The sequence below is a fragment of the Sitodiplosis mosellana genome, unplaced genomic scaffold (assembly GCF_009176505.1).
Source record: "Sitodiplosis mosellana isolate CC-2019 unplaced genomic scaffold, AAFC_SMos_1.0 Smas_scaffold_6062, whole genome shotgun sequence".
NCBI lineage: Eukaryota > Metazoa > Arthropoda > Insecta > Diptera > Cecidomyiidae > Sitodiplosis > Sitodiplosis mosellana.
The window spans coordinates 331799-351797 of NW_022601303.1; the positions used below are offsets into that span (position 1 = coordinate 331799).

Consider the following 19999-nt stretch of genomic DNA (forward strand, 5'->3'; position numbering starts at 1 on the left):
ATTACAGCACACATTTCAATGCCAACAATCGTCGTTTTTATGGGACAGCATCTTCATTGTCGTCGTCGTCGTCGTCGTCGCCGTCGTCGCCGTTGTTGTCGTCTTGGCTGCACACACAAACACCATCTATCTTCAATGTACTTTTGTATGGAGCAGTGCTTGGAAGAGCCACATTGAATCGATCAGATTCAAATCGCCGATCTTGACGACCCATAAAAGTTCGATCGAACACATTCTTTTGACCAAGACTTATCCGATTTTTTGTTGTTATTTTCTACAAGGTTGTTCCACGCTTTTTAATTTAATTATATACATGCAAAACAATTCAATACTTTTCTGCTTACTCTTATTGCACTTTTTATGGGGCTTTAAAAGAAAATGATTCCGTGAATTATCCAGTGAACAAAATTAATCAATCAAATGGAGCGAAATGGAACAATAAAGGAAAAACAATTTAAAATAGACGCAAATGATAGAGAGAATGATGGACAAAACAGAAAATGATGGAGAAGAATACACATTTCTTCCTAGAAGTGCAAACCATCATATGGACAAAACAAGCGGAAAATTAAAATGAATTTTGTTTTTCAATTACCCAATTAAGAAAACCGAACAGCCCTCCGTTTTTGAAGCAGAAATTGTGAATAAAATCGAAAAATCATCGGATAATTTTCTACAAAAAAGGAAGAAAAAATTAAAAAAATGGGAAATTCAACGAATAAATAAGCAAAAAATAAACAAAATAATAATAATACAGAAAAATATCAAAGAAAATATTGAAATTCGATGAAAAAAATATTATAAAGCCCGAAGTTTTCAAGGGAATTCATTGGAATAAGCGGAATAAAGAGAGAATCGTTGAAAAATGTATGGTTCAAAAGTGGAAATTTGTAAGCAACAAAATGCCCACTAAATTTATAATAAGTTCAATTAGAGTCGTTACAATAACAACAACAGCAGGAACACTAGTCTTTCATTGACCTTCTGATGCGAAGAGGAAATCGAGATAAAATAAACATTGGCTTTTATTGAACGGAACAAAATGTTTAACAAGAGTGTTGTTTTTTCGTTGCAAAATAGGTCGCACTTCCGTTGTTTGATTCTATTAAATATCAGCCAATGGAGTTGCTATAAGCTGTTCGCTCTCACTTCCGATAGCTAATGTTTTCAGGAATTTATCTAAAGTCCGACCGAGCGCATTTTTTCTCCCTGCTTCGATTTCACAAAGACGGTTTTTTTTGCAATTCCTCCCTCGATCCGAGAGAAAAAGTTCGCTGAACAGATTTTTGTGTTGCTTGCGATTGACTGTTTTCCCCTTGACTTTAATGAAGGAAAACTGCTGTAAGTGTAAACTTATCGCGGTTTCGCAAGTGTATTCAATAATTGAAAGTTTACTGAAACTATAATTGAATTGACGATCTGGGAAAAAAGAAGAGAAAGTCGAAAATAAATTAAGAAAATGAAGGGAACACGCAAAACACGAAAAAAAGAACAAAAGAAATAGTTTGGTATGGAAAAACTTTTTAAACAAAGCGAAAATGTTGTAATGACGAAAACCGCTGACAGGAAAAAAAGAGCACAAACGCGCAGTGAAACAAACCGAAAAGGGAAAAAAAAGCAGCACAGTGATGCGCTGTGATTTCATAAACAAATCATTATGTTTTGTGTGCGACGAAGAAGAGAATTTGAATAATCAGCGGGTTGAGACGGTTTTTTTTTGCGTAGTTTCACTTGTCTCTTTTAATTTGGTGTGCATAAACTATTTTCAAGCAGAGTAACGGCAAATGCTGTTGCCGCCGTTCTGTTGTTGCTCTTGTTTTTGTTGGCTGTTACTGTCAGACCGCACGCACTGATGCGCGCTCTTTCCTAATACACAATTAAAAAGTGTAATCACTCGCATAACAGACAAACAGCTACACACACACACTCCCACTGAACTGATGATGGTGATGACGAGGCAAGCAGCAGCTTCTTGTTTTTGCACACAGTTCACAAATGATATTCTCCAACCCCACAAATAACATGAAAAGCGACGCAAAAACGAAAATTTATTCAAAGTTTCATTGTTAATCAGTGGTGGAAGGTTTCTTTTTTTGATAGTTTGATACCGCTTCAACTCCTTCTCGGTTTTTCTATTATTGGCGAGGTCTCTTTCTCCATCTCTATCACTGTCGCTCTCTATCTCACTCCTCCTGTCGCTCTCATTCATTGCATGCAAGATCTTGCATCGAAAAATTTGCTTTTGATGAAATTGCGTCGGTTGTTGGGGTGAACAGAAGTAATGCGATGCATATACCGTAATACGAAATTCATATATACACACAGATAAATAAAATTGGAAAAAATAAAACAGCGAGCGCAAAAAACTCATTTCAAGTAGCGCTAAGCGATTTCACGACTCGCAGATAAGATTTCACATGAAATACGTATTTACATTCCGTTTATTTAAACGGCGAGAGAGTGAGAGAGAGTGTGTGTGTGGGTGAGCGAGCGCGCGAATTGTGAAAACGGAATAGACCATAAAAATCACGTGCGAAAGCGAAGAAAATCATCGTTCGTATGAATTTGTTTAGTATTCAAAATTTAACACTCTACTTATTCAAAAATGCTTATCTAAACGAAATCTATTCAAATCTTATCTTAAAATTGTGTGCGCGCTGCGCTACAGACAAAAAAAACTATTATCACCGAATAAACATTGCTCTAAAACATGTGACGAAAAATTCCAGTATTTGCTACTGCCGAAAATGAGCGAAAAAAAAAACAATGCGATGTGGTTCAGTTTTGATCTGGAATTCAGTATGATTTGTACACACGTGAGTGGCACTGACCACATACCCACCGAAATTGTTTGTGAAAGAAAACCGAAGAGAGTTCATCGAATTAAATAATAGAAAAAGAAAAAGAAAAAAAAAATTGAACGAAACGAACGACGACGACGACGACGACGACAACGACACAGAAGTCGGAGTGGAAGTAAAAACAATAAATGTCATTTTGGTGTTGGGTTATGGTGTTTATCAACGGTAAAGAGACAGGTTTAAAATTCCGTCTAGATTTTCACATTAAATTATTATTAGAACGCTGCATTTACCTCTCTCTTTTACTCGCTCGCATTTGACTGATTGACGTGAGGTATTTTGAATGGGCCCATATTGAGTGTACGGTTTTGTTTTGGTTTGGTTAACTTTTTTGGTGGCCAGAAACTCATCACCGGATTTGCATATAAGCACCATTTCTTTGGTCTCCGAGTTTCTCTCCGAAGTCTCGGTAGCTTCAAAAACGATTAAAAATCCCATAATCAATGTGTAATATTTTGTTGGTGGTTGTGCTGCTTCTGCTACTATGGATTGCCTAATGCGGAAAAAGCGAACTGGTTTTTCGTGCGACTGGCAATTCTGCGAATGGCACAGAAGTGGCCGGACATAAAGCGGAAATCATGAACAGAAAATAGACGGATAGTTGATGTGGGTATGTGGGTCAAGAAAAATGCATACAAAGAATCCGAACATACATATACTTGGGCCAAAGAGAGATGAGCAGCAAAATCCTCATTTCGTTTGTAACCCTCTCGGCTTTGACCTCATCTAATAGAAATGTGATGAACGCGCAGAAATGATAAAAAAACAATGAGTTTTTGTTTCCTTTAATCGTGCCGAAAAAGCAAAATATAAAGCTTTGGAATGTAATCAAAAACAAGGGAAGAAAAAGAAATTGCGCCGCAACTTCGTTCAGCGCCATATTTTCAAAAAAAAAGTCCACAAATTTTGTGTTGGTCGATACACGTAAAATGCAAAATATATACCCATATGAGATATTAAAGTGGTTGCTTTTATAAATTTGCTTTTTATGGCTTATTCGTCAAAAAACCGCAATGTTTGGACCATGCACACATATATGTATGTAAATTTCGGAAGTTCAACGATGATACGAAAACAGAAATGTGTGTTTTTCTCTCTCGGTGTGTGTGTGTGTGTTCTCGGTTGGTTTTCGTTCAGCAAATTCCACCACATCTACCATTTTGATTACCCACACAATATTTGACCGAACGAGCTAACAACAGTAATCACCCATTTCCCATGAACATACCGAAAAAAAACATCGTGTAGTTCAGGTTTTCGGGCGAATAACCAATACAAACGAAAGCACCGTCTAGCTGTTTACTACGCTCCGGTTGGCGCTTACATTTAATGTATGCAACAAATGAAATATCCACCGACATACACCGAAATGGAAACCGGCATGATTGGCCGTCTCAATGACATGTTATGCAATTCATTTCTTTCATTGATGTGTTGCCGCTGCCACCAAAGAAACACCACACACAAGCCACCACAGACATCTATGCTATATTAACCTTTCTCATGACTTATGCCATTTCATACGCCGTCATTTATCAGGTTGCTCTTCAAAATAACGGAATATTTGCAAGTGCATATGTTCTGCCTTAATTTGACATTGGACCAATGAATATTGGACGCATAATTTTTCTTGCATCTTTTTCGGTTCAAAACCAGTCTAAGGATCAGAGCCGCTCAGTCGAATAGAGTCGCTGAAATTAAAATTGAAAATTGCGTTCTTATCAATTCTTGCCGGGTATACTTAGGTAAAATAACTCGGTTGTATCCAAAGTTTGATGGAGTCCATTTTCAACTCATTTTCTCAACAAAACATTTGGACAGATATTTTGAAACGAGCTGACCGAAGCGCAGCCATCTGGCTAGTGTGTGTGGAAATAAAATGACTAACAGTCACTCAATTATATGTAGCTGCAAACAACTAAGACTAAATTGATTAAATTTAAAAAATTTGTATAGAAACGAAGCGTTTCTTTCAGCCAGATGATCAATTTCGGACATTTCAACTGAAGAATCTGCAGTGAAGATTAACTATCAGGCTACTATATCTGAAGCGGACTACATTCGTATATTTTGTTCGACATAATCAATTTGAGTCATTTATTACCCAGCTTAAAGTCCGAAATTGGCTGGCTTTTGGATTTGGATTTTAGATTGAGTTGATTGGCTGGCTGGCTGGCTTCCCAGTCAAAAAAAAATTCCACACGTGCAAGTCTACGACAGCAATAAAAATTGCAAAAACGAATCTATTTTACAAATTAATCTCTTATTATACTTGGTGTCTCGCCTCGTTTCGCTCGGTTTCGGAGCTAAATTAGTGATAATACATTGGATTGATCAATACATCTCCATTTTCATTACATTTGCTGCTATCGAATCAACGCTCAACGGTTTATTTCATTCAAATGCATATTCAATCGTTTCCATTTACTTTTAGTCTATTTCCTCTTATCCCAACGAATAAAATGTTTTTCATTTTGTTTCCTGGGCCAGAAATCCTGACTTTGAACTTGTCTCAACGATAGAACCAAATTGATAAACAAATCCGAGCAAATAATGTACCAAAGTCGACAACATTGCCGATTTTCGTTGATGAATAAATTGATGCAACACACTTTTATATATACATTATCCAATTGTGAATCAAAATTACAATATTATCGTCAAAACAATGAAATGTTTACGAGGCCCACGTATTCATTATGCTTCATTTTCCAAGTAAATGTTTATTTCCAAAACTGGATTAATTAAGACATTATCTCAAATGAAATCAGATATAAATAGCGATAAAATTTAATCAAACATCACTGAGTGTGTGTGTGTGTTTGATTCACTGTGTTTCGGTTAGCCTACGGATATTTATGTATGGAAATTCATTCAAATTATAGCAAAATTCGTTTCGAACCGAGCGATTCATTCACAAGCAGCAAATTCGAGACAATTCCATGGGTTATTTATGTCGCAAAATGGCGATTATAATTCATCCAATTGATTTGGATTTTCCATGAGCGATTTTCTATTTCGGCCGTTTGAATGGGCAATTTCTTATGTTGCACCGTTTGAATGAGCCAATTTCTTTTTGATCATTTTTTTTTTACATACGAATTTCAAAAGGTCATTTCCTTCAATAAGAAAATCGTTGACTAGACAAATCCATTTTTTCAATCAGAGCTAATTTTAAACCATTTGTCCAACTTTAACTTGGAGATAATTTCTGAACACACCTGAAGTCTCTTAAGTCAGTTTCAAAATTACCATAACCACCACTAGTAAACATATTCAAGTGTTTACCTCAAAACCAGATGCATGGCTTTCATTCATAATTACAGGCCTTTTTGTTCTCATTCGTCTTGAAACTCAATTCAGGCCAGAAAACAAAGCGAAAACTTTTCATCTCAAAACTACTTCAAACGAGAATTGAATTGTCGTGCAGTCAATTTTGGTCGTGATATTCCAGATGTTATGATCGTGTGTCAAAGTTTTAATTACTCATAAATTTCGCCAAACTATTCTACAAGTTTTCGCCCATTTCTCTGTCTTTCTTAATTTTATTTTTTGTTGAGATGGCATTTTTTCTCTCTCTTTCGCTCTCCCTTGTCCTATTTCCTTTTCTATCCTTCTCTCTCTTTCCTTGCTCTCTCTCCTTCTTTTCTCTCCTTTTGCTTCATTTTTTCTCAATTTCGAAATTAGAAACGAATTTGTCGACTTTTTCTGTGAAGATCGTTAACATCTTTGGGCAATAAAAAGCAAAAACAAAAACAAAAACCGTAATAATGTCGGAAATTAACATGAGAATAAATTGGTTTTTATGTTAATGCCATTACGGAAGGAAATCCATAAAATTTCCTTGAGAAAAGTCCAATAAAAAGCGTGGACAGATTTGTGTTGTGTTTTATTGGCATCATCCATTCGGGTTTTGGTTGGAGATGATTTGATTTATATCATAACTGTGTGGATGTTTTTTTTTTCATTTGTCAATCCCCGGTATGATTATAATCATCAGTCATCATCGCGATTCATTAAGTGTATGATTCATGGGTGCTTGGTTGAGACGGAATTGGAATGAGGTTTCTGTTACAAATGCAGCACAAATGGAAAATTTCTGTGCAAGATTTCAATTTGAGGTTGCATTACAGCTTCAAACAAATAAGTCATTCGCGGTGACCTGATGACCACACTCACAAAATCTGAGCATAAAAACGTAATCTGATTAGAGGATGCGTGTTTGTGACCAATAATATTATGATGATGGTGATTGTATGTCATCTAACAAGGGCAACAGAATCAGATGAAGAACATCGGTTTTTTTTTCTTCTGTTTGTTAAATATTCCAATTTTCATGCAAGAAAAAAATGACGAGCAATTTGTTTGAATGGATGTGCCATCAATAAGATTCATCATTTGTCGTGGTATATGTCAACCGGTCTGATGCTATTACATTGCACCATCATCCACAACACAGCACAAAAGACTGGCCATAAAATGGCAAGAAATCCAGTCACCATTTAAACGAAAACAAAACAACCGACGAACAAATGCTTGGAATGCTTGGCTTAACGAAAATCTGTATTGCGAATCATACATGTACCTATACTATACATTCGACCAATTTCCATTTTTTTTTCGAAGCTCCTTGTGTAGCTTAGTCTCGTCATTCATCTCGTGATGCACATAGAGAAAAGAAAATACACCGAATAATATCACTTTTTTTCTGTGGGTTTGCTTGTATGTCTTTCATTCTTTTGTCTCTATTCGACCGTAATAGTTCGATTGCAAATACCAATCTAATACCTATATAATGTTTCTATGACAACAACGATGTGTGTGGCAGCGATAAGGCCCAAGAGCGATATGACAACCACGAATTTTTTTGTCGCCCTTCAAAAACCAACCTAGAATAACCAACAACAACAACGAAAAATATGTCTATTTTCATACGTTTACTGTTTGTGTTTATGTCTGGCTTTATGCACTATAGAATAGCCGAGGCTTTTTTAGGTATTGGCCGCGGTTTGTTAGCAGTATATCTATTTCGAGCCGTATACAGAAAACCAATCGTTAAGCTATTACCGTCGATTCATTTTCTATGTCAGCGTCTCTGACTATGATTCTGTCTCTTTCCCATGCTCTTTACCTTGCTCTCTCTCTATCTCCTGTTCTCTACCTCCCCCTCTTTTTTTTCCTCCCTCTTTTTTCTACCTTTTTCGGCGAATGATGGATGGTTGTCGAAAAGACGATGAAAAGCCACCGCCAAAGAGATGAAAAAGACAGAAAAAAAACGTCATTTTTGTGAATGTGAATGATTTTGTTTTTATTGTGTTAACACACAATTGTCAGATTCGATCTAAACGAATTTATGTGTATGTGCTTTTTTCTTTTTGCCATGCAAACGTTGAATTGTGTGCGCTGATTTACGGTGTTTTCTCCGAAAGTGGATGATGAAATAATGTTGTTTCGTGGAAATTGGATTTGTTACCGAAGAAAATCCTCGCATTTATCGCCAGCCAGCCGAAATATTTTCGCTCTCCGTCTTTCTCTCTTTCTTTCTGTTTTTATCTTTCGATCGGTAGGCTGTGTGAATGATGAGTTTCCGTGTTAATCATACTCATCTTCCTAATTCGGAAGTTGGCGTACGCGCGCAAGTGAGCAGCTCAAACGGCATTTTATCGTATATTGAAAAAGCATTTACTGTTGTCATTGTACGAATGACGGTTGTTTCCTTTGAAAATAAAAAATAAACAATCTCTTTTCAATCTTATCATGATTTCAGTTTCGATATCTCTCCTTTGCTCAATATTTTTTTTTTTTCGTTTTACCATCCATTTTATCCTACCTATGCGTGTACAGCATTTACTCCGGAAATTTGAACACCGTACTCTGTTTTTTTCGTGTGCCTCATCTCATTTTGTCGGTGTGTCTTTATCATCTGTGTACTGTTCGTCTGTCACAATTTATTGTTATACTCTCTCTAGGCTTTTTTCTACCTTCTGTTCATTATAAAGGGTAAATATTAAGCGCTTATGGTTGTCCATTTTTATTACAGACCCATTCAGTGTGGCGACGATAGAAAACAGTGAGCTCATCCCATCGGATGTTTTTCAAAAATTAAACGAGAGTGTAGAGTTACAATGTATGCTCACTGCCGAACTTGAAAAGCATAACGAGGTAAATATCAGCATAATTTTATTTAAAACTCACTTCCGTCCGCTTGGGTTGTGTTTTTTTCTTCTTCTTCTTTTCGGATTTGTTTCAAGTATCCTAGATTATTATCGTTTGTGATAGCCCGTTTTTTTTCTCGTTCTCTTTTTTCTGGGGCTCTAGAGACACAGGAAAAATTACCATAATTTCCTTAATGAACTTTTATTGCGCCAAAGAACTTTTTTTCCTTTGGATAGTTCAAGAAGAGTGTTGTGGAATTGGCACGCCGTGCTTTCTCTCCATTTAATTTTTTGCTGTTTGCTCTCTCTCTCCTCGCTCTTTCATTTAGGATAATTCGATATATTGTTTAACACATTACGATTCGATACTATGCTGGCCGCGGACGCTGCGTGGTACACTTGCCTACTTACCTTGCCTCGCCGAATTCAAAGGAGTACATTACGACATTACAAGTAAGCAACAAAATCAATTAACCCCCTTCAGTGAAGACATAATAAATTGCGCAACTTTTTACTCCATTCTTACACTTCTTTTTTCTCTTTTCCTTTCTTTCTCAATTTTTTTTCTTTCTTTCTTTATTTCTTTCTTTGCACCACACACCATTTGTATCATTTTCCGAACTCACTATACACAGAGAATGCATCGCGGAGGTGCCATGCCGACGGAAGATGGGATAATTACACATCATACGATGCTTGCCTCGATGTTCCTGGTGCAACTGCTGTTTCGGAATTCGAACCAGGAATCGAACTACCAACGATTGTCTACTATACCGGATACACGATTAGCTTAGTGTCGCTTACTTTAGCCGTAGCTGTTTTTCTTTATTTCAAGTAATTACAACAGATTTTCAGAATTTAGAGACACCATTCAGAACAGATGGTGGAAATTATGTCTGTGCAACAATTAATCAACGCAGAGACGTAACCAGTAAAAGCTTAAGAGAACTAGTTTTTTGCATTGAAAATACCGTATTGCTAATGATGTCATGGAATAATCAATTTATTCCATTAAGAGAGAAATGGGATTAAGGAAGAAATGGGATGAAGAATGGAATTATTGAGGAAAAAAATATACTTTCCACTGTCTTCTAACCGTTAATTGCAATTGGAGTCAATATTCACTGAGTGTCCTTGTGCAAATTTTTTGACTTTGGTGACTTGATTGATGGAGAAAAATGATTAAGTGACTAAAAATCACATTTCTTCATACAATTTATGAGTGGATGAGACAATTGAATATAGATGGCTGACTATTCAGAGACATTAGTCAACATATACATTTTGCACGGCACTGTATATACGTACTGTTATTGGAATTTCAATCAAAAAACAGTCATAGTCAATACATTTGACTGACTAAACCGGTGAATTTGATTGAATTTGTTAAAAGTTTATTATTTGGTTTCTTCATGCTTACATATAGTTGTACAATGATTGAGATTTACTAATTTAAATGACTTTACAATTTATGACCACACTATACACGGAACAATATAAAGATTTGTTTCTTTCATCATTACATGTTATGGTATATAAATAATTTACCAGTCCATATATGTACATTTTTAGGACCAAAAATAAATCGGTTGAAATCGATTGGAATTCCAATCACAATACGCACAAAAAGTCCTGTCAAAATGTCCTAAAATAGACTATCTCCAATCGATTTCAATCAAAATTGAAAAAATTCAATCAAATTGACCAGTTTAGTCAGCCAAATGTATTAATTATGACTGTCTGACTATATATAGTCTATTATTATAAGCCTATCGGCTGACTAGTTCTTTTTACTCAACAGAAATTTGTATGAAACATATTTGGACATTCATTTGTTCAACCATTTGATTGAAATTTTTGTCTAAAAAATGAAAAGAAAATTTTCTTTGGAACATTTCTCTTTAGCTCCAATGGCTAAAACTGAATCAAAATCTGCTGAAAATCACATCCGGCAACAGCGAACGTGACTCACTGTTGTATAAAAATTCCCTTGAAAAGTGTGTTTATACAAATTGCCCATGGGCAGAAATTAACCCATTGAGTGATGAACGTCGAAAAAAGACCAATACTCGTTGTAAGTGTCTCCATCATGCATCTCCAATTGAAAAGCTCCCTGGTTACGTTTCTGCTGCGACGAAACCGAATCCCCTTCCAAATAAAAATGTATATAAAATTGTGCTGTCATTCTCGATTCGTTTGTTTACAGAGATCTTCGATGTTTACGAAATACGATACATGCGAATTTATTTATAACGCACATTTTATCAGCTCTCCTGTGGATACTAACGCTATCGCTTCAGGTATGAAAATCCGGGTGGAAAAAAAAACATCATTCATTTCATTTCCATTTCCAAGTGGAATGGTCGCTTTCATTCGGTGCTGGTTTCGCTGTTAAAATGTTATTTATTGCTATGAATTTATGTGAAAAAGTTATGATTAAAAATCGTGCTCTCGCTCGACAAATGTACATATATATTCAAAGTGTAATTGAATCGAAACAGGGAAATGCGCGTTGCGCTCTAGCAAAGCAGCAGCAGAAAAAAAAACGAAGCAAAAAAAATTTGGTTCAACGGAATAACAAACAACTTCTCTAGTTGAAAAGTTTCAGGTGCACTAGCACGTATACATAATAATTTGACATTTATATAGACAGAAATCTTAGCATATTTTCCGAATTTTCCCATAAATTTGTTGGGTCGACGTAACAGCTCAGCAATATGCTTAATATCGACTAGACCATGCCGCTCACAATTCGTTTTCATTTTTAATATATTTGCCTTACTGACATTTACTTTTCCCATTTACATCGTTTCACAGATTGAAGGTCGGCCTGGACGAGCTGGTTGCGTTTTACTTGTTACATTTTTTCACTACTTTAGCTTAACCAACTTCTTTTGGATGTTAGTTGAAGGTAGGTTGCAGAAAAAAAAGTGGCCAAAACACACACACACACACAAATTACTACGTAATAAGCTGAAAGACTCACTTTTATTACGCTATTTTATGAGTGTGTCGGAAAGATTGAATGTGGCAGCGGAGGGTGTGGGTGTAAGAGAAAACAGAATCAAAACGTTACCATTCACGTTTGGATGGTAATTTTCATTTTCTCTTGATATAATTGTCGCTGTTGACTCTCCCTCCGACCATCACACAAATAAAATGCAGACTATCCAAGCTGCTGAGTTGTAAAAACAATTTCTCGCACACATACACACAGACTGAGAGAGAAACAGCAAATATAAATCATATTTCATATTTTGCCTAAGGACTCGTCGTGTGTTTTTTTTTGCCTTATAACTTGATAATGTATTTCTTTATTTCTTTCTCTCCCATTTTTCCACGGTATCACTTACCATTGTTAATATTTTTCGCGTGCACGCCAAAGGACTCTACCTGTACATGCTTGTAGTGGAAACATTTTCCGGTGATAATCTTAAATTTAATATGTACGCATTAATTGGATGGGGTAAGTTGTATATTTCATTTTTCTTCTGATTCTCTTTTAAAAGCATGATGAAGATTTGCTACTGCCACAAAGTTGAAGACCGTGCACAGTTAAATTCGTCATCATATTTGTGTTTGACGAAATAAATCTGCTTTTCATTTAACCGTAAAAAAAAACGAAAGACGACAGAAAAAAAAACACACGAAAAAAAAACTCATCATTCGAGTTGAGTTGATTTACGGTTGTACACCTTTGAAGGAGGAGACACTCTGCTGGAGAGAGAGAGAATCGTCTTTTATAAAGAGAAATCGCTCGAAACAAACACACACACAAAAGCATCGTCATTTTAAGCCCGACTATATAAATTCCATTGAATCGGCATTTCATGGTCTTAAATTACTTGATTCTGTTTCGCTTGTCGTTGGCATACAATTTTCCTCAATTACATGATTTCCATCAACTCTTTTAGTTGCTCAACGGTGTGTTCCGTGTGTATGTATGCATTCCATATTCAAAATCTTCTGAAAATGATTTTACAAAACGGATTGCCCCCTACCATTCGAATTGAAATAGCAGCAACATGAAAAATGAATATGGATTATGATAAGTTGACTTATCGCAACAATTTCCGACCGTCATCGAAAATCAAAGAAACACTGAACAGTATTGAAGTAGAACCCATGCCGTATATTTATATGAGAAATATAAAAATAGAAACAAAAACAAATCACATCAATACGTGGGGAACGTGTTCTCTCGCTCTCTCCGCTTCTCCATCTACCTTCCGTAGGTGGATCAGAGCACGAATTTCCAGTGAAAATGTATCGAATGCGAAAATGCAACGTAAAAATGGTTTTTGCGGGAAAAAAAAAACTTTTTAAGTTAAACAACAAACCAATTAGAAATGTTGTATTCGGATAGTATGGCATGATGCGCATCTGTTACATCGCGTGCCACGGATATGAGAGTCCATTTCCGAGCATACAGTTGTGTATATGTGTAGCGAAGTGGGAGGATTAAAACAGAGAGTTGAGTAGCGGAGATGGAGACACACAGAGCGAATATGTAGAGTAATTTTGTTTTTCATCATTCACGAACGTTTCATGAACATATCAAACTTTTTGCAAACAACAACAACAAAACATCATGTATTCTTTTCTTGATGTGTTTGTTGTCGTTGTTCTCCTTCCAAGTTGCAAAAGAATTTGCTACCTTTCATGTCTGTCGAAAGCGACAGTGAACGATGACTATGTGTGTGTGTGTGTGTATATCAAGCACATATGATACACAGTTTTCAATCGAAAGTTGTTGTTTAACAAAACATTCGAACGGATGAATTTACATCGACCATTTTACGAGTGGCAGCGCGGCAGGAGGTGGAGCAGGAGGATGAGGGACTAGAATTGGGTTTAGATGAAATAATAAGCTTTCATATTCAATTTTGTGTTGTAATAATTCAAGTTGTTTGCATCCATTGATGCGTGTACATTTCAACCCATTGTTCAGCGTGTGAATTTGTCGAAACGGAGAGGTCTAGTCACCGAATATCAGAGAGAAAGAAACGGTGAAACAAAAAACGGAGTCTATACTCTAGTAATAGATCGATTCAGTAAAGTTGAGCGTCAAAAATAAAAAAAACGTGAGCCGTTCGGTCGTCAGGCGTGAAAGGAGAAAATTTTCGGTCGAGAGGCGTAAAATTAATCGATGAGTTTTGATCATAAGTTTGAGTGAATTCGAGCGGAAAATGAGCCGAACGAAATTTTATCGCCGAATTCCATAATGGAACAATGTTCCATAGAACCATAGACGAAAAAAAAATTCGCATTGTTCACCTACGCCAATGTATATGAAATCTATCTACAGAGTCTGTTTATATGGTTGATGTGTGTCTCATTTCCGAAATGCTTGTTGGTTTGACATTTTGCCATAATGTGCATTGACGGTGACGGCAACGACGAACGATGAATATGGCGGTGGCGTCATCCGATTTATGAGCTATTTTTTTTGATTGATTTTCACATTTTTCATTAACTTTTCATTTGATACTGATGTCATTTTTCAAATTTTAACCCGACGAAAAAAAAAACAGGTGGACCGGCCGTTTTCGTGCTGAGCTGGGCGATTATCAAAGCCTTTGCTGTCGAAACGAAAAATTTGACTGTCGATGGTGTAAGTATATTCTTCTTTTTTTGTTCCTTCTGCTTTTCTTCCGACGAAGCGATATATTTCTTATTTCAGTGCCCGAGCCGATAATAAATATTATGTGTTCGGAGCTCTTCATCACACTTCAACCATTCAGTTTATTGGTTGTGTTGATTCAGAGAGGGAGTGAGGGAGATTTCTTGCACATTGTTATTCAAAGAGTAGCCTTCGCATAACATGACCCAACAAATCTTCGCTTCTTTTGCATGTTATTTTTCTTCATTTGAGGCGATTTTTTTTCGCTCGCTCGCTCGCTCTATCGAGAAAGAGAGAGAAAGATAGAGTTCTCTCTCTGGCTTGCTAGAGATAGAGTTCTCTCTCTTTCTTGCTAGAGATAGAGAGAGAGAGAGAGAGCTATCTCTTTCTTTTTCTCTCTCTTCATTCTTTCTATTGGGTTCGGTTGAAGTTCATTGTTACACTAAGGTCTCATCATCACACATCCACTCATTCACTCACTCACTCTCACACATATACGGGGTCATGCTGTGATAATTTTGACTAGACGAAACATCGGCTCGAATATTGAGTCCGTAATAAATGTAATACATCTATCAGTATGTGCAGCGAGCGGTTGTGCGTGCAAAACGAAGCGAAGCGAACGGAAAAAGAACAAGTGAATCATTGAGCCAATGGCTCACACGCACTCTCACACTGCGTAACGTATCAATAAACAAACAATAACAATGTATCAAAAACTTTTCCAAACAATTAAATGAGCTGAATGAAGTTGTGTATTCGTTGATTCGCATCTATCCAGCATCGCATGATATGCGATGAGTGTGAGTGTTGTTGGCCATACACAATTTTATGTGTGTGATGAGAGCGCACGCTAGCAGTGTAGGCAAAAGAGTGCGGTCACACACACACACACACACACACATACATAGTAGATGGTCCTAAGCGCTCTGGTATCAGTCATCCTGAATATAATCACTTATCTGTACGCTTGGCTCGTAGACAACATTGATATGCGAATCAATGATGATGATGATGCTGTCGAAAAATCGACAAGGTATTCTTTTTGCCTGAGATCGTGCTTGAGTGACGTTTTATTTTGGTTTCTTCCTTCTTCTTTTTTTTTCTTCTTCTTCACGTGATGTGTTTTTCGCGTGCGTTCGGAATTCAATAAGTCATTCAGTATGTTTGACATTTTCTCATCGTACTTTTTTCTCTCTCTCTCTCCTTCTTCTTGTTCTTTTCTCAACTTTTTTTCCTCTTCTCTTTTGTCGTTTCGTTCTTTGGTTGGCAAATGTTGTTACCAATGAATGAAATTGAAATATCATTTCAATTTTCGACAGGAAGTGGAAAGATTGAATGGGAATGAGGGTGAGCTTGAGAGAATCAAAGAAGAACTAAGCCACTTTCTTATCTTGTTTATTTAAGCGAACGCGCGAGCGGTGTCATTCTCTCTCTCTCTCTCTCTCTCTCTCTCTCTCTCTCTCGTTCCCTGTCGCGTTCATTCTTTTCTTCCTTTCAAAACATTTTCACAGAAATTGATTTGATGCGTCTTGAAATGATCGAAAAGTTTATTGTAACTGAGCTTATTAAATGATTTAATAACAGAAAACGAGAGAATAAAGATATGGCTGAACCATTCTCTTGTCCACACTCACTTAGTGGAGACAGATATCACTCACTCCATATCTCACTCAATCCCACTCTCTTTCTCTCTTCATCCAAAACGAAATCGACATGATACTGTCGAATTGTCGATGAGGCGCTCAAAGTGTTGCGTTGACGAATAATATAGTGTGCGGCGAAATAGAAAAACACGCAAATGAAGAGAAAAACACCAAAGACGACCACAGTAGTTCGTAGGCTCTTCCAAAAAGTGAGAGAGAAAAAGAAACAAAGTGAGAACGAGAGAACGAAATACAAAAGAAGGAAAGAGATAGCGAAAGTTACAGAATAAGGAAAAGATGTATGAAGAAAGTTGTCGATAGAACAAGGGCAAAAAAAAACGAATCGTAATTGTTTGCCATTCAAGTGGAGAGCGGGCGAAAAAGTTTGTTCCAAGTAATATTAATATTCGTATTGTGCGATGAAATACATGAATCCAGTTGTAATTCACTTGATTAGGAGAATAATTCCTTTATTCGGTTGTTGGAGAGGGTTGACGTGTGGGCCCTTTCCATGGCCATAGCTCGGCCGTTGGAAACAGTGTGCAAAAGGAAACGAATGAACGAACGAACGGCGTAGGAATGATGTACTGTATCCGAATGGAAAATCCCTCAAGTGTCATAGTGATAGAATTGTGATAGTTTTGTTATATTGAACTGGTGACACAATAGCCTGCTGGTGCGACAGCAAATTTGAGACGTAAATCCAATCGAAATAAATCTATTTTCAAATGAATTGGATTATATTCGCAGGTCCCAAAAACTTTTCTTCCATTTACAACATTTATTATCGAAACAGCCATTGCCATGACATTTTATCATAGTTTTCTTTTTTGTGTTTCCAACTAAAAAATCCAGCGAAAACTCGGCAATATTTTTAGAATATATGAATTTTTTTATCACAATTGCAATCATATTCAACTTTTTTTTGTTGCAAACCGATTGAATGCGATCGAAATTGAATGTTGTAGTTTAGTGGAAATGCTGACGTAAATGTGTGATATTTTTGGTCCACATTTGGACACATAAAAGCTGTCACTACATTCAATTAATTTTGCGCCGGTGTATTTTTGGCGTGCTTTTCATAATCATAAACGCAGACACACACACACACACACAATAGTGTGATAAAATAGTCGCCTGTTCGTCCAACTAGTGTTTAACGATGACTATGAGACTTTATTCAATTTATCACCATAACTCCGAACCGTATATACCCAACTAACGACCAATCCAACTAGAGCGCAATAACACCGTAAATTTCGGTGGACACCGCGCGAATACATTGGCATAAGCGGAAAATTCAATCTTTTTTTTATTAGATATGCTATCGATAAGTTCACGGTGACTATGGCGTGCGTTTTTTTTTATAGCGTCATTCGGTAACTGAGATAAATGGCCAAACATTTCCGTTGAACATTTTTCTTTCCGACAACAACTGAGTCACTGTGACTTATACAAATGTTACCGTACGAATTGAAATGAAAGTGATATTGATTATGGTCAGTAGATTATAAGTGTACACTTGCGATTTAATTGAATTATATTTGCTATGTTGAGGGAGGGTCACATCTGGCGGAGAAAGGCGTGATTTTGATTGCAGCTTTGGTTGAAGTTTTTTGTTTTCTGCGCGAAAAACCAACAACATTGAAGTCAAAGTACAATTTTATGACATGCAATTTGATGTAGTGTTGAATTGTATGAGTTCATTGCAAAATTGCAATAAAACTATTAGCCCAACAAAACGTGCATACTGTACACAGCACACATACAGAGGTGATTCAACCACTGTCAACAATTTTCATTGCAATGTAATATTTATTAATTTCATAAATAGTTTTGGGTCGATGGGAAAGTTTTTGAGCTGAGCGAAGCTGACCTGAACAGCGACCGCATTTATCATAATAAAATTTAATGCAATGACGATGAACAAGTTGGGCAGAGAGAAAGAGAAACAGACAGATAGAGAGATAGACACACGGAGAGAGACACACACAGAGAGAAACAGAGAGAAACAGAGAGAAAAAAAACGAAAAATGCCAGAAAAAAATGCATATAAATTCAATCGTACATACATCGAAACAACTGCTCAACAATTCCGCAGCATGATGGCGAATGAACACAAAAAGCAACTCGCATTCAATTCAAAAACTTTGACTTGTATTTCGTGATGCGCAACTTTTTTTCTGACTCTCTCGCTCGTTGGTTGTCGCGCTGTATAGTACTTGCTTCATTGGATGCGAACATAGATACAAATGACGATCGGAATATTCAATCCGCTTATAGAGAGAGACGGAGTGGAAGAGAGAGAGAGAGAGAGAGAGAGAGAGAGAAGAGATGAGAAGAGGTGAAGAGAGTGCGAAAAAGAATGAGAATGAAGAATAGGGAGAGGGACATGGAGTGTCAGAGTGAGAGTCAGCGGGAAAGTGAGGATGAAAATTGAGAGACCAAATGGTGAAGCCAAGATCACGAACAAAAAAGAGGTCCAAAAGGCCATGAAACGAGCGAGCAACTATTTAATAACAGTAGCCCAAAAAAGTGAGGTATTGCCGAATCAATGACACAAAATGTACGGCACATAAACACCCACATAAAAAAAACTGCACGCATTTTGCCTTGTTCTGTTAATAAATCATGTTTTGCCCGGGCGGCGGGGCATATTTTTCGTCATGTCAACCGGTTCGCAAATAAACGTGAACGTAATTTAAAAGTGATAGTGCATGTGAGGATCAGACGCCGTTACGGCACTGCCATCACTGCCGTAATGGTTGCCATTCAACGAATTACGCAAATATGTTTGAAGAAGGAGAGCGAAGGCAGCGGTAGAGGGTGAGCTTTTGCTCTGAAGAGGAAAATTGAAAGTGAAAGCGAAATCGAGAGAGAGAGAGAGAGAGAGAGAGAGAAAGAGAGTGAGTGAGAGCTGAGGAAGCAAAGGAAAAATGGAAAGGCTCTAAACTCGAACGAGTTACATCATATTTTCTTTGGAATTTTCAGCCGATTTTTTTTAATCGACATTTCGTCTTTCCATCCACACCGACATTAAAAGCGATCTGTCGACGGTTCTCAATAAAAGTCGAGTAAAAACAGCGCTCAATAAAAATGCGGTGCTCATAATAATTTGTGATTGAGCATTTCGTGGAATTTTACGACTCAACTCATAAAATTGAAGGAATTTCTGTTGAAATAATTTCATTTGACAAGTTGCCATTAGGATCAATTATTCAAAAAATTCACCCATTTACATCGCAATTTTCCGTCAACCATTTGCATTTCTTGGGCATTTTTGCGTCGCTCGTTCTAATAATAACAACAGGGTGTAGAAAAAAAAAACGATTCGACTCATTTTGTGTTTTAAAAAAAAAGAGAAATGCTTCATTCTTGATTACCGTCCACACTGGTGAAGGATTTTAATCGATTTGAGCCTGAAATTGAAGGTCTTTATTAAAAATTCATTTACAAGAATCGATTCTGTTGTCCATCCGTCTCCCACCCAATTCTATTTTGGCCAATGATGGAATGTGTGTTCAACTCGTTCAACCGAATTGATGTGCCAAGAACAATTCATTCTCTCTCCATCGAATCGAATTATCCCAAAAAGCTCATGTTTATTTTACGTGATTTTCAATTATCGTTGAATTACCCAACGGAGTATTTGTGGTTTTGTGTTTGGATTGTGGTTTTGGTGCGGTCCTCTTGGATTCCGAACCCAAGTTCATT

General features: G+C 36.8%; 1 protein-coding gene across 7 annotated transcripts in view; it reads left to right on the top strand.

Moving 5' to 3' along the window:
• LOC129573334 (diuretic hormone receptor-like) overlaps positions 1–19999 on the top strand; it is an 86238-nt gene that overhangs the window by 48073 nt on the left and 18166 nt on the right. For 2 of the 7 annotated variants that reach the window (XM_055453730.1, XM_055453731.1), the window contains exons 1-8: positions 2967–3038; positions 8902–9023; positions 9346–9469; positions 9652–9850; positions 11223–11316; positions 11834–11927; positions 12402–12482; positions 14551–14630. In XM_055453730.1, coding sequence (XP_055309705.1) covers positions 2990–3038; positions 8902–9023; positions 9346–9469; positions 9652–9850; positions 11223–11316; positions 11834–11927; positions 12402–12482; positions 14551–14630 — 843 coding nt within the window. In that variant the 5' untranslated portion in view covers positions 2967–2989. Of the gene's footprint in view, positions 1–2810; positions 3039–8772; positions 8794–8901; positions 9024–9345; positions 9470–9651; positions 9851–11222; positions 11317–11833; positions 11928–12401; positions 12483–14550; positions 14631–19999 lie in introns of those variants that run through there. The other 5 variants (XM_055453732.1, XM_055453729.1, XM_055453736.1 and 2 more) reach the window with 5 other exon arrangements.